At 58.1% G+C, this 14,026-nt stretch overlaps 1 protein-coding gene across 15 annotated transcripts in view; it reads right to left on the bottom strand.

Moving 5' to 3' along the window:
• Positions 1–5,067: 5,067 nt before the first annotated feature.
• The window catches only part of Mical3 (microtubule associated monooxygenase, calponin and LIM domain containing 3), a 162,972-nt gene continuing 154,013 nt past the window's right edge, over positions 5,068–14,026 (bottom strand). For 12 of the 15 annotated variants that reach the window (XM_013520136.1, XM_013520133.1, XM_013520141.1 and 9 more), the window contains 4 exons: positions 11,249–11,314; positions 8,421–8,520; positions 8,229–8,302; positions 5,068–8,146 (listed from right to left, as the gene is read on the bottom strand). In XM_013520136.1, the coding sequence (XP_013375590.1) occupies positions 7,962–8,146; positions 8,229–8,302; positions 8,421–8,520; positions 11,249–11,314 (425 nt within the window). In that variant the 3' untranslated portion in view covers positions 5,068–7,961. The remainder of the gene's footprint in view (positions 8,147–8,228; positions 8,303–8,420; positions 8,521–11,248; positions 11,315–14,026) is intronic. The other 3 variants (XM_013520138.1, XM_013520140.1, XM_013520147.1) reach the window with 2 other exon arrangements.

The raw sequence follows: 14,026 nt of genomic DNA on the forward strand, positions 1-14,026 counted from the left end.
ACGTAGGGGCTGCTGAAGGCACTCGGGCTCCCGGTAGCGCTGTGAAGGACGAGGATGGTTAGTGGGAGTCAGGGCTTGGGGTTCGGGGAGAGATTCAGACAGCCCCACAGTGGGGGTTTTGGAGGGGCCAGAAGAGGAAGACGACAGGAGTGGTGCTGTCCACTCCACTCCTGCCTTACGGTGCCGGGGGGACCCAGGGGCTCATGCACACTAGCCAGGCCCTCTGCCTGAGCCACACCCCAGCTCCTGTCCCCCTCCTTGCCTTCCAGCCCCAGTGGGGTTTGTGCTCACGCCCGACTCCCTTCCCTTTGCCCCCCAGGCTGTGCCCCGGTTGTTCTCGGCACTGACGTCCCCTTCCCCGCCCTGCCGTGACCCACGGGGTTACCTTCTGTGCCTGCAAGTGCCGCCCCCTACTGCTGCTGGGGTCACAGGCGACCAGGAGGAATGAAGGAGGGGCGGGGTGGACCCCGGTCTGTTCTCTCCTCCCCCCTTCTCCCAGTCTTGATCTGGCGGGAGCAGGAAAGCGCAGCTTCCCCGGGTCGGGGGCAGCCAGGCAGGTCGTGTGCGGAGACGCCGCCGGGTCCTGAGCTCAGGGGTCTTTGCGCTTGCGCTCTGGGAATAAAGCCCAGGGCCTGACGAAAGCCGAGCATGTGGTCCACACTGAGCTTTATGGTCCTCCAGACCCCGTCCCATCCCTCCCAGCATCGGGGGTGCCCTCCCCACCCTGCACCCAGGCCACCCTTAGCTGCGCTGCCGCAAAACCTCCCTCGATCGGAGGTGAAAGGCAGTAAGAAATGCTCGTGGAAATTCTGGAGGAGACAACTCTTCTGTCTGCGCGTTTCTGCTGTGATACAGTAAATGCCAAGCAGATGAAGGAAAGGGAATTCTTACAAGCTAGCAGTGACACTCCTGTCACCAAAATAGACATGGAGGGAGGCGGGAGAGGCACAGGGGGACAGCGCTCCCCACCGCATGCAACCTGGCTGCAGCCGCTGGGCTCGGCTGCAGGTGGCTCCCAGCCGGGCCGCGAGGAGGAGGTGTCCCTGCAGCCCTTGGCTTTCGGGTCACACGCTGACGGTGTGAGTCACTGTCGAAGGGGGAAACGAGCCTCTTCTACAGAAGGATAAACATGGCCGGCTTCACTGCGCTTGCTGGCCACAGCGAGAGGGTGATGGGCTGAGCCTCGCCCTGCCAACAGCGGCAGGGACCGCTTCCTTCGCGTCCCTCCCGGCCCCACAGGACAGCTGCCCGGTCGGGAACAGGGCTGGCCAGCTGGGCCCTGGGGGAGGTGCTGCTTCCGGGAAGTAGCGTTCCAGTAGCAGACAAGGAACTACTTTAAACCTCTGCAGTCATCGCAGCGTGGGTTTCCCCTCCACCCATTCTTCTCAGGCGCCAAACTGCTCCTAATGCCTCTTCAAAGAATCTTTCCACAGGAGAATTCCGCAGGGCTCGGGGCTGCCGCCCACACCTTCCAGGGCCTGCCAAGGGGCTTCCTGGACAGAGACATCCTCTGGGGTTGGTCCCTCAGGAGTTGGGGCTCTGCCAAGCCCTGAGCCCATCCCTACTTGCTGAGGTGGCTGAGTGACCAGGGGAGGGAGAGACGGCGTGGTCTCTTCTGCTGCTTGTTCCCAGGGAGGCGCTGAGGGACTCAGCTACGATTACTCAGCAATGTGTCCTGGAGGAGGGGTCCTCAGGCCCACACCCCCGGACCCAAACAGCCTGATGGAGGCTGAAAATCTGCAGGACTGGGCCAGAAGCCTTCTTGGTTCCTAGCACAAGGCTGTGAGGTGAGCCTCTGGCCTTGGTGACTTTTGAGGTGGGGGAAACGGGATTGAACCCAAGGCCTTTACACTGAGCTACATTCCCAGCCCTTTTAAATTTTGAGACAGAGTCTAAATTGCCCAGGCTGGGCTCGAACTTACTATTATCCTACCTCAGCCTCTCAGAGTGTTGAGATTCATGCACCCACCACTACACCTGGCACTGCAGGTATTTAAAAAAGGCATTTAATTCTTCCAAAGCACTTCTGAAAGAGTTAAGTGAAGCTGTATATGATGGCGTCAGCCTGTAACTCCAGCACTTAGAGGGGTGAGGCAGGTCAAAAGTTTGAGTCCTGCTAGGCAGCTTTAGTGACTTAGTAAGACTCTGTCTCAAAACCTTAAAGGCCCTGGGTTCAATTCCCAGTAAAACACGCACGCACGAATAAAAAAAAGACCAAGTGCTGCTGGGGAGGGAGCTGTCAGCTGCCGCTGGTCGTTTTTCTTCTTTCCCAAGGACCACGCTCCCTCCTTGTCTGCTGGCCCAGGCAACTTTTGGCTCTGGCTCCGCACCCTCACCCTCACCCGGACGACTCCTTGTCCTGGACAATGGTTTCATGGGGGACAGGGAGCCGTGACCTATCTCCGGGGACCACTGGGGAGAGCGGTTCCGCTGGAGCTGGCTTGGTAGTACTGGAGCCAGAGGGGGCCGGTCTGAATGTTCTGGAAACGCTGTCTACCTACAGTGACCTGTATCTGTTAAGTTTGTGAGCACGAACGGATCTGGTCTAGCATTTAAAATAATTAAAATAAATACACAAGTTTGTTGGGTCACCAGATGGCTAGGAAACGACCTTGGGCTGCAGGGACACCTGCCTCTTGGTCCTTGGGGTTTATGGCCTCTTCTCCAAGGTGAATACTTTGAGGCACTGCCCTCCCATGGGTACCATGGTTGGTGACAGCCCCACCGCTGTGGGGAGACCAAGGCACTGACTGGTTAATTAAGTGAGATGCCTGGGGTGGTCCTGTCTGAATGCTTACTTTTTTTTTTTCTTCCCGGTACCGGGAATCGAACTCATGACCTTGTGCTTGCCAGGCAGGCGCTGTGCCGCTGAGCTAAATCCCCAGCCCCTGAATGCTTACCTTAAGCTGACCTCCACCGTCTCTTAGGCAGGTGAGGAGGGCAGTGACTTTGTCCTCATTTTCACATCCTGATTACTTAGAAAAGACCTTCCCCTAGGTCTGGATCCAGGCTGTTTACTCTATAGGGAGAGCTTCTGTTCTGATCCTGCCCAGCCCTGGGCCTCCACCCCTTCCATGACTGGCGCGCCATGGTCCAAAGACATTCTCATTTGAGAATGCTGACGCCCTGGTTAAGAAAGGCTGTGGGCCCACAGAAGGGTGGTAAGTGTGCAAGCGTGTCCTGGGGAAAGTCCTCCCTCACGCTGCTGTGCCTAACAGGCGGCCTCTTAGGCAGAGGCAGTGGCGCACATACCTATGTACAGAAGCTGGGGCTCCAACTTCCCATTGACACCCCAGCTGCAAAAAGACAGGGCAGGGGACACTGGGGTGGCGAAGCAGTGCCGGCAGGTGAGGCTCAGCAGCACCGGGCTGCAGGGCAGGATAACCAGAAGGGCTCCTGCCTCACCACCGCAGTGAGGCTCCAGCCAGGGTGCCGTTTGGGTAGCACTGCTCACCCAAGAGGGTGGCTTCCTCCCTCATGGGGGCGGGGAATCATCAGGGCAGGCAACACAAATGAGGGTGCTGCTAAGTGGGCCCGCCTGGCCGGCTCAGGAAGTGACAGCACATTTTTTTTCTCTCTCTTGCCCCATTTTTCTTTTCTTTTTCTTTCTGGTAGTGTTAGGGACCGAACTCAAGGTCTTTGCACTGAGCTACATCCCCGCCTCGTTTTACTTTGACACAGGATCTCACTCAGTGTCCAAGTGGCCCAGGCTGGACTTGAACTTGCAATCCTCTTGCCTCAGCCTCCCAGAGTACTGGGATGACAGGCGTGCGCCGCCATTCCTGCTTCCCTCTCCACTTCTGAAAGTCATGCTCAAGAAGGGCCTCTGGAAGGACTCGGGTTCAAGGTCTTGAGCCATGAGTCACAGTGATTTCTTGAGAGGAAGAGGAGGCTTCCAAGCCTGCCTTTCTGGCGGCCTGCCCAAAACAACAATCACCACTTCCTGCCACCTGGGGTTTGCTGTGAACTGTGGTCAAATTGTGTCCAGGTTACTTCCAAGCCTCACTTCTTAAATTTAATTTATTTTGGGGGTAGGTTCTGGGGGTTGGACTCAGGGATGCTCTACCACTGAGCTCTACCCACAGCCCTTTTCATTTTTTGAAACAAGGTCTAAGTTGCCCACAGTGGTCTTGAGCTTGCCACCCTCCTGCTTCAGCCTCCTGAGTAGCTGGGACTACAGTGGTATACCACCGTACCTGCCTCCAAGCCCCACCCTTTCCCTGCAGAAGCCAGGATCCACATTTTCTTTTGGGACTACAGCCCTGGCGTATTCCTTCTGCGCTGGTCGAATGATTTTACCCCTTCTCTCTGGCCTCGTGCGCCCACACTGGCCCTCAGCAGGTGTCCTTTCTGGAGCAGCTGTAACATGGCCAGCAGGCTCTGGCTCTGGCTCGTGCAGCAGGGACTTCAGCTGGCTCCAGGCTCCTGCTGTTGGCGTTCCTTCTGCTGCTTCCTTACTTCTCGAAGTTCGAAGCCTGAGATGCTCCCGGTGCCTGAGAGGTCAGTGTGCCATGACTAGGGAGGATCCTGGAAGGTTCCTGGGAAGTGGCCTGCAGCAAAGGGAGAAGAGCTGGCCAGGACTCGTCCCTTCAGTCTCTTGGCGATGCCTCCCCGCTCCTGACGGGTGAGATCTGTGCTCCAGGGCCCTATGCACCGAACAAGCTTGGGGACACTGAACCATCTGAACACCCTGGGCCTGGAAGCTGCAGGCCCCTCGCCGCTGGGCTCCCTGGCCAGCTGGAAGGAGGTGGGCCAGGACCCCAGATCGCTCTAGTGTGCTGAATCTCTATGTCAAAGACATGCTTCCCGACCAGAGGCCACACGCGGGGGCTTGGCACCAAAGGGCAGCTTCTTGCCAAATGGGGGCCTCGGCAGTTTCTCAAATGACAGCAGACGAGGGCCAGGTCAGGACAATACGGAAGACTGAGAAGAAAGCAAACTTCAAACCACCTTGCGTACATCCACACACCTGCCAGACCTACAACTGCCGTGGACACTGCCTATTTACAAACCTGGGGCCCGGCTCACGACCGGGCACGGAAAAACGGACTGAAGAAACACACTGTATTTCTTTTAAAAATTTTATTGCGCATAAAATGGACCGTTCTCCTTTGTGGGTCAGATGTTCAGACGTTACCACCTTTCTCGTGTTCAGCGTTGGGCTGGAACCCAGAGCCTGGCACATGCTAAGCACACACGCTTCCACTGAGCTGCGCTGCCGGGCCCGACCCTTTCTATCCAACTCTCCTTCCACTGCTGGTCGAAAGCAGCTTGGGGAGGCTGCTGGGGGCACAGGCCCGAAGGGATGGACTGCGCAGGGTTAGGATCTTATGTGGAGCTGCCGGTGGGCCTCAGGCTGGGGCTCGGGAGCGGCTTCTGCCGGGTGCCCAGGGGTGCCACTGTGGGTCCCACTGCACTCCGCCTTGTGTCTGGGGTCCCTCCAACGGACTAGCTGCTTCCCTCCTTTGTGGGAAAAACTTACTTCTTGGGAGGGAAACCTGGCCCGAGCTGCACGCGTTTCCAGAGATGGAAAACTCATGCAGCGATTCCCCAGGGCACTAAAGTTCAACGAGTGGTTACAACCTGGGAGCTTCGAGAAGGAAAAGTGCCGTCTGAGAACCTGAAGTCGTAACACTGCTGAAGCAGGGTGGGCGCGGGGGACGTCGGGCTGGCTGGTGGACTCCCGAGGCCTCTCCGCAGTCTCCGGCCCCGCTGAAAGTGACTGCGGCAGCAGCATGTGCTTTGGACAGACGCAGCGGTGTCAAGGTGACCGGGACCGGGCAGCAGCAAGGGGCCGAGGGAAGCTGGCGTTTCTGCTAGGTGAGGCCCCTGGAAGCGCAGCGCCATGGCTGCGGCCCCTGGAAACTGCTTTCCTGTTCTGGGGCGAGTGGAGCAAAGGGGACAGAGGCGCCTCTGCTGGGCTTGCGGGCTGGGGACCGAGTAGGCAAGGAAGGTCCTGTCTCCAGTCCGATGTTTCCTGGGAGACGGGCATTTGAGGACGGCATGGAGAACACTCTCCTCCCTCGCTCCAGGAAAGCAGAATACACACGGGGACCGCCTTCCCGGGAAGCAGGACGCGGGGAAGTCAGAGCTGCAGTGGTGGCAGCAGCACATCTAGGTTCCCAACGACGGACGGCAGCTTTTAGACAAAGTGAAGAGTGAGACAAGTTCTTCGCTCCTCGTAGTTGGATGAATGTTCAAGTTGAGGCACGGTGTGGTTCCACAGGAAGTCCAAGGTCAGCAGGGGCCGTCCCCACAGAGCGGCCACAGTGCCCTCTGTTGGGTGGGCCTGGCACTGACACCCCTGGCTGCGGGGCACTGATTCTTGGGACAGACAAGCACTCACGCCTCTCCAACCCAGTTTTCTGTCAGCGGCTTGGGTGAGCTGTGCACAGCTAGTCTCTGGCTGAACCATGAGAACGAGTAGTTTGGCATATGGAGCTGGCTACATGGTGCTGATTAGCCCTTGCTGCCCCAGGAGATCCCGGTACGAGCAGGGAAGAGAGGGCTGGTGTCACCCGTTTGCTTTGGAGCAGCCTAAATCCCAATGCCTGTGCTCCGGCCTGGCTGGCCCTTAGGCCAGACGGAGTCCACGGCCCCACCCCACACGGTCTCGCCAGCCCGAAGGGCTTACACCCAAGCTTTAACACACCTGCAGAGGGAGGCGGCACCTTGGCACCTAAAACAAGAGAAACATCCCAGCAAGGAGGGAGGGAGCGGCATCCCTGCCTTTCAGCTCCCCTCCGGCAGTGCAGAGATGCACCTTTGACAAACAGATGACTCAGATGTAGAGGCCCAGTGCCACAGCAGGGCAGGCTGGTGGGGGGGTGCGGCGGGTGACAGTTACTGCAGGGGACAGAAGAACTGTGAACAAGGGTCCAGTGGGCCTCGAGCTGCTCCCTGATGTCAACCAGGTCAGCAACGCTACACAGAAGCTAATAAATAGAGGCATGTAACAAGCGTGCAGTCTTGAATCAGACTCTGGGTGGGACGCCGCGCGGACCTCTCTGTCACTCCTACGCGCAGGTGCCAGGTGATCAGTGTCTCTAGTAAGGATATAAAAATGAAGTTGCTTCTTTTCAAGTATTAAAAAAATAAGTTAATTGCCAAAAAAGGGTCCGAAGTGGCTGAGCATCGTGCCAGGTCGTCAGCTGCTTTTCAATGTGCAAACGCAGGAAGAGCTCCGGGGCGGAGGCTAACCGCCCGCCCTGGGAAGCGCTGAACACCGACACTGCCCGTCAGCAGGGGGCCTGACGCGGAGTGCCTCCCCCAGCCCTCAAAATCAGTTCTTTCCAGTGTCAAAATGGTTGTGAACTAAAAGCAAAAATGCAGCAATCCACAGGCCTCGGGCTGTGGCCAGTGAGAGCAGAGGCCTGGGGCGTTGGCCACTTGCGGGCCAATGTGCGGGAGGGGCTGGGGTGACCGCTCCTGCTTCCTCCTAACTTGCATAATGAATTCGGAGGCGGCCACCCCTCGGCTTCCCCTGCGATGCTGGCTTGGGCACTGCCCCGCCCGGCCTTGGCAGTCTGCTGGCCGCTGTCTACGGCCTGCTTCTGCGGGGCGTCTTTCCGTTCTTTGGTGGTGCTTCAGGAAGTGTGCAGACAGCAGCCGCACTGCCCCGCAGAGCGCCCTCCGTGGCTGTGGGGGCTTCGAAGAGCGGGAGCAGCTTCCTTCTTCACCAAACGCTCCCGCCAAAGGAAGGGGCGCCAGGCAGCACCCTCAGGGCTGTGCAGCGTCCCCGTCTCAAGCGTGAATTCCCGGTGGGCTCCTCCCAGCAGGCGGAAGGTACTCTCCTCAGGTAACCATGGTAGCCGGGGGGCTTTCCCACAGCACACAAGAACGTGGCCCTGAATGTGGACTCCAGGCGGCGCCAGTCTCCTCGGATGCTGGCCCCCAGCCCCGGGGGTCGGGCAAGGCTGGCAGGCAGATGCCAACACACAAGCCGGTGCACCTGCGAGAGCTCAGGACCAGTTCAGGCTGAAGCCCTTAGACAGCATGGCGGCTTCCAGGTCCTTGTCTTCCTCTTTTTCCCGCAGCCGCTGCTCCTCCAGCAGGGCCACCAGGGAGTCCCTCTGCTCTACCACCTCCAGCATCTCGTTCAGGATCTTCTTCTCCTCGGACAGCTCCTCCTCCATCTTCAGGTGATCTGCAAGAGCAGCCGAGGGCATCGCGTGAGCCGTCTAGGAGCGGGCAGCCCACCCCGCCTCTGGGCGGCCGCCTGCACCTACCTTCCACCGCCATGCGCTCTCGCAGCTCCTGCTGCAGTCGGCTCTGCCGGTCCTCCAGCTCCAGCTCCCGGGCACTGAGACAGGAGGGAGACAGTGACAGTGAGTCCGACACCGCACCAAGGCAGGGCTGGAGCAGGCCTAGCGCTGCCGCCATCCCCCCCGGAGCCCGGCCCCCAGCTTCCGCCTACTCACAAAATCATCAGCTCCGACTCGTAGCGCACCATCGCGTTTTTCTCCTGCACCAGCTTGAACCACTCCTGCATCAGCTTGGGGTCATCCTTCTTGCCCATGCCTGCCAAGAGAGGCCGAGTGTCAGGCTGCGGGACCCGGCTCTGCCTACCCCAGCCCAGGGGGAGTCATCACACTGGGGCAAATGTGCAAAGAGAGCCGAGCAAGATGCTGCCGGAACACTCCCAAGCCAGGTCCGAAGTTTGCCTACCGCCTGCGGGGAGGGGCAGAGAATGACAGCCCCTGCATGGTGCCTCCCCGGGGTCTCACGGAGCATATGCCTTCTATCTGCCCTGCCCAGGCGCTGCCCTCACCCCCGCAGTAACCCTGGCCGGTGGGGACTGTTCTTCCTCACAGGCTTGCTGGGACCTTCCTGCTCAGCGGGGTTTTCTTCCCGTATGTTATAAACTGCTTTGCTGCCACAGCCCCCACCTACGTTTTTCATTCACTTAGTATTTACTTGGCCCTTGCCATGTACTAGGCCTCCTTTGAGAAAACCAGTCTAACGAACAGGGCAAATGTAAACTGAAAAACAATTTTTTCAGTGCTGTGGGTCAAAACTGGGGCTTCTTGCGTGCTACACGCTAGGCAAGTGTTCTACCAGTGAGCTGTATACCCAGCCTGAACACTGTGTTCTTTAAAGTTACAATCATTTAACCCAATTCTTTCTCTAGGGTCACTACGATTAATAGCTCATCACTGCTTTATACCCTGACCAGGAGACACCATTTCCCCCCACTGTGGTACTAGGGATTGGACCCAGGGGCCCTCTGCCACTGAACCTCCTCCCCAGGCCCTTTTTATTTTTAGACGGGGTCTCCCTAAGTTGCCCAGGTTAGGCTTGAACTTGTGATCCTCCTGCCTCAGTCTCCACACAGCTGGGATTACAGACGGGTGCTCCCACGTGGGCCTGGCAGGAAGATGCCACTTCTTAATACGTCGCCTGCCATGTTTCCCGGCGAACAAGCTACCGGGTCCTGCGTGGCAGGCGCAGGGCATCCTGGGTAGCTATCCGCTTTCTCACCAGCGGACCCTGGAAGAGGAGGTGACTATGTCCTGCTCTGTGGCTCTGTTCTAACCCCAGCAGCGGTGCTGGTGCCTCCTGCTGACTCCGGCTGCCCTGACCCAGCACGTGGTCGGGCCTTGAGTTTCCACCAGGAGTGGCTGGGTCCAGGCTTAACTGTAGCCGGAGGATGAAGAGCTTCGCAAGGAATAAACTACCCAAGGAGCAACCAAAACTCCTTTGTCCTTGGAGCACGAAGATGCTTACGGCAAATGCGTGGTCCTGGCTGAAAGACAGTCAGTGGTTCTTTAATATTCTTGGATCACAAACTGTTTAGAGAATCTCATGAAAGCTAAGGATTCTTCCTAGAAAAATGTGTACACACTGTTTTTATTTATTTATGGTATAGGGATGGAGCTTAGGGCTTTGTCAGTTTAGATAAATGCTGACCACTAGCCACACCCCCAGCCTGATATCGAAGAATTTTACGAAGAATTCTGGTGGGTCCATAAACTCCCTGAAGCCCAGCCACAGGCCCTGGGTTAAGAGGTGCTGGGCTGGAAAATCTGTCCAAGTCCCTTCCATGTGCTGAGGTGCTGGCTGGACTACGTCTGGGGGCAGGGGCGTCTGAGGTGGCAGTCCCTGGCTCCTGCCTGTGCACGGCCACCTGACCCTCTCGCACTCCAGCCAGTCAAAGCTCATGTCTGCTTATGCGTGAGGCCGGGGCCAGTGAGTTTTTAGTCGGTGGCCCGCTCTGAGAGGCAGAAACGGTGCTGTCCACACAAGCGAGGGTTAGTGTCTGCGCATGCAGCTGCGCCCCGAGGGGTGCCCCGCCCACGCCCTGCTCTTGGGGACAGAACCGCGGCCTGTCCAGCCTGCTCTGTGCGTGCTGCCTGCGTGCCTGGGGCCTGAGCTCTCCCCGCCCACTCCAACAGACTTGGGTCCTGGCTCGGTTCCACGCATCCCTTCCGAGCGTCTCTGCTGCACAGTGTCCCGCATGGCCATGAGGATGGAGCCCGAGGCATGCAAGCTGCTCGGCGCGGCTCGCCCTCCTGCCCGCCTCCCCGGTGTAAAGACAGAGCCCCCCGCCCCCGGACATCTGGGCGCCGCTCATGAGCCATGGCGGTGCCCGGTCACAGCGATGAGCAGGGATGTGGCGGGGTGGGTGAGGTCAATGTAAGAGCCATGGAGAGCAGAGGAGGAGGTTAGCGAGGGTTAGTCATGGCCACACTCCCCCTGCCCCTTTCCACATGCCTTGCCAAAGACAATCTTATCACCACAACAGACTTCAAATCAGACAAACTTAAAAACAAAACGAAAACAAAACACACTCAGCAAGACACGGGGTAGAAAAGTTTGCTTTCTGTGGTTGTGTTGGCAAAGAACTTGGGGCGCTTGTGTAGACCAGTCTTTGTAAGGACAGTATTCCTTGACTCCGTCAGTACAAATGGCCGCCCCGGTGGGAGAACCTCCCCGTGCCCGGCCCCTTTGTCTGGTGGACTTGAGGCACACGGGCCCCGGCTGTGAGTGCAGGCAGTGCCGCAGGGCCGTCTGCAGCCTCTAGATGCCGGGCCTGGAGGCCTCGGCTGCCCTCTGTACCCAGTGCCCCTGAGACAGTCAAAGGGATACTGTGCCTTGTAAGAAACTGCCACATACTCGGAACATTCTGGAAAGGACTGTCACGTGTCAGAGAAGGAAGGAGCAACACTTGGGCTTTGGCTCCCTGTGGGTCTAACTGGGCCACGACCCCGCCGAGGCGGTGGGGGTGTGGGGGACGAGGTTACGTTACCTTCCTGGACACAGCAAGGGCAGAAGGAGAGAGGTCTACGCCGTGGAGTCCCGCCACTGGGCTCAACTTCAAAAAGGACCAAACAAGGAAGAGGAGAGGAAGAAATGGAGAAAGACAAAAAAAAGAAGAGAAAAAAAAAGAGGAGGAGGTAGAGGAGGAGGAGGAGGAGGAGGAGCAGGAATTTGGACGTGGAAAAGGTGAAACAAAAAACAAGCAGAGGACAAAAAGCAGAAAAGGTGAGAAAGGAACAACAGGAGGAAAAGAAAAAAAATACAAGAAATGGAGAAGCAGAAACAGGGGAAACAAAGTCTACAAATGAATTAAGTCCTTTTTTCAGCATGGGGACTGAACAAGAGCAGGCCCCGGTGAGGGCAGCGGACGGGACATGGGCACGTGGCACAGGGGATGGTGGGCTCCTCCAAAGGCGCACGCGTCCCGTCACACTCCGCGGCCTGCCGCCCAGCGGGGACGCGCCTCCCTCCTCGCCCTTACTGGGAGGGCGGGGACGCCTGGGCGTTAGCGGACTGTGGCCGCGGCCGTTGGGCTTCCTTCTCAAAAACCCCCGAGGCCCCCCGCTAGGCCTGCCTACCTTGCAGAACAGACTGTACTATGTGGCCAGCGTTGCTTCTAGGTGTGCAGGTGGTAATCTGAGGTCACCAACCAAACCTAAGCGAAACATCCTCTGATGGCATCACGGACACCTGGGCTTGAGGTTAAACTATGTGTGGATGAGTCTGGAGGCCGGGAGGGGCCGGCACCCTCAGCTGCTGCGCCCACACATGGAAACTGAGTCTGTGGAAGCAGCACCTTCGCCTGAAGATGGGCCGGGACATGTCCCAGGACTGCTTGGGGGAAACGTGTACACACAGAGGCGACCCTACCGGCCAGTGTCCCTACCCCGCCCACGTGACGGCCACCCCTTTGTTCCTGGCCCTTCCGTGCAGGGGAGGGATCCAGCGTCCCAGCAGGGGGAAGCCGTCACACTGCGGACTGCAAGACCGAGCGGGGGCGGGCTGACAGGACGTGCCAGCAACTCACAAGAGGACAGTGTGGAGAGACGTCTCCAGCCCCTCCAGGAAGAGGGAGAGGAGCTGGGCAAGGGACCATCACAGAACCAGGGGGCACACACGAGACAGCGCCGCCCGCGAGCCACAGGCCTCGGAGCGGAGCGGGTGGCGCAGGGCAGAGCGGAGCGGGGGCAGGAGGCCAGGCTGACACAGCGCTGCGGGGAGGCCGTCCCACGCTGCAGGGGGGACGCACAGGGCCCGCACTTTCTTTCAGCCCTTTCCCGTTCCCGCGGCCCTTTGCGCGCAGAGAGTCTGATCCACCGCACAACTTCGAAACGCAAGCTGCCGGTGCGCGTTACGCGCTGATCAGAGCCGTGTTCTCAGTGCACCTGACTCGGACTGGCTGGAGCCTGGGGGTGGGGGAGGGAGAGCGGCTTCTTTCCTCAAAAATTCTCCTTCCAGCTGCCCTGCTGTTAGCCTTCTTAGTGTCAGAGCGTAGCGTCTGTTTTGAGGCTCAAGACACCTGGATAAACCCCCAAATACAGCGTCAACAAACAACCCCGCCACTCCGCGAGACTGACGTTACACGTAATATTCATCAGCGAGGGACTGAGACACGACAGGCAGGCAGTATTCACCCGAAACCAAGCAGGTGCCTGGGTGTGTGCTGCGCATGCTTCTCACTTCTAACACCACCAAGTGCAGTCTTTTCTCTTGTTTTGTTTTGTTTTTTGTCTTTTTGAGACAGGGTCTCCCTATGCAGCTCAGGCTGGCCTTGAGCTCACTTTGTAGCCCAGACTGGCCTCGAACTCACAACGATCCTTCTGCCTCAGCCTCCCGAGTGCTGGGATTACAGGCGTGTGCCACCATGCCCGGCAGCCTTTCTTTCTTTTATGCAGACCACATTCCTTGCACACCCGTCCTGACACACAGCACGCTTTCATGTAACACAATATTGAGGAATCAGGGAAAGTAGATATCAGGTGAAGCAAGTATTAAAAAAGAAAAGGAAAAAAAAGGCATTATTCTAACAGCAGACAAAAGGAAGTATGTGACAGGCCAGAAGGGGGATCCCTGTGAGAGATGGACAGAAGATACCACAGGGCTTGTCCTTTCTCTTTTTTTTTTTTTTTTTGGTGGTGCTGGGGATTGAACTCCGAGCCTGTGCATGCTCCATCACTGAGCCACATCCCCAGCCCCACTTTCCTCTTTAGGCCCCAAGACGTCGATAACAGATGCGCACTACTTTTATGATCGGAGCGAACACCCAGGGAAAGGGAAGGCGGAAGTGCTCAGGCGCAACTTTCGCACCAGCCTGGTACCTGAAGTGACGTGCGAGCCAGGCATGGGGCTCTGACCTGCAGGGTGATTTCTTTGCCTTTTATGGAGATGTGAAAAACAGACGATCTGGTCCACTAGTCTTAAGAGCAGTGCAGAGACGTCGGTAAGCTTCTGGGGAAAACATTTAAATCTAGGGTGACAGTTCCCGTGTCTCTCCAGTGCACCTTGTTGATCATGTCTCAGAACGTTTCCGTAGTCTCCAGACCCGGCTCAGCTCTTCCCTGCTCCCCAGACCTGGTCCTGTGTCTCCCTGGGCTGTGCCCGCCTTCCCCTCTCTGTGCTCGCCAGGTCTCTCCACACCCTGCCCATAGGCTAAACCTCTTCCCCGGCAGGGATGCGGCCTTCCGAAGGGGGGTTGGTGCTGGCCGCTCCCAGCAGCGGCCACGCTGACACCTGGGGGCAGGTGGTGTGCGTCACGCAGTTTCAAAGG

The sequence above is a fragment of the Chinchilla lanigera genome, unplaced genomic scaffold, assembly GCF_000276665.1.
Source record: "Chinchilla lanigera isolate Chin_1 unplaced genomic scaffold, ChiLan1.0 scaffold00053, whole genome shotgun sequence".
Taxonomy (NCBI): Eukaryota; Metazoa; Chordata; class Mammalia; order Rodentia; family Chinchillidae; genus Chinchilla; species Chinchilla lanigera.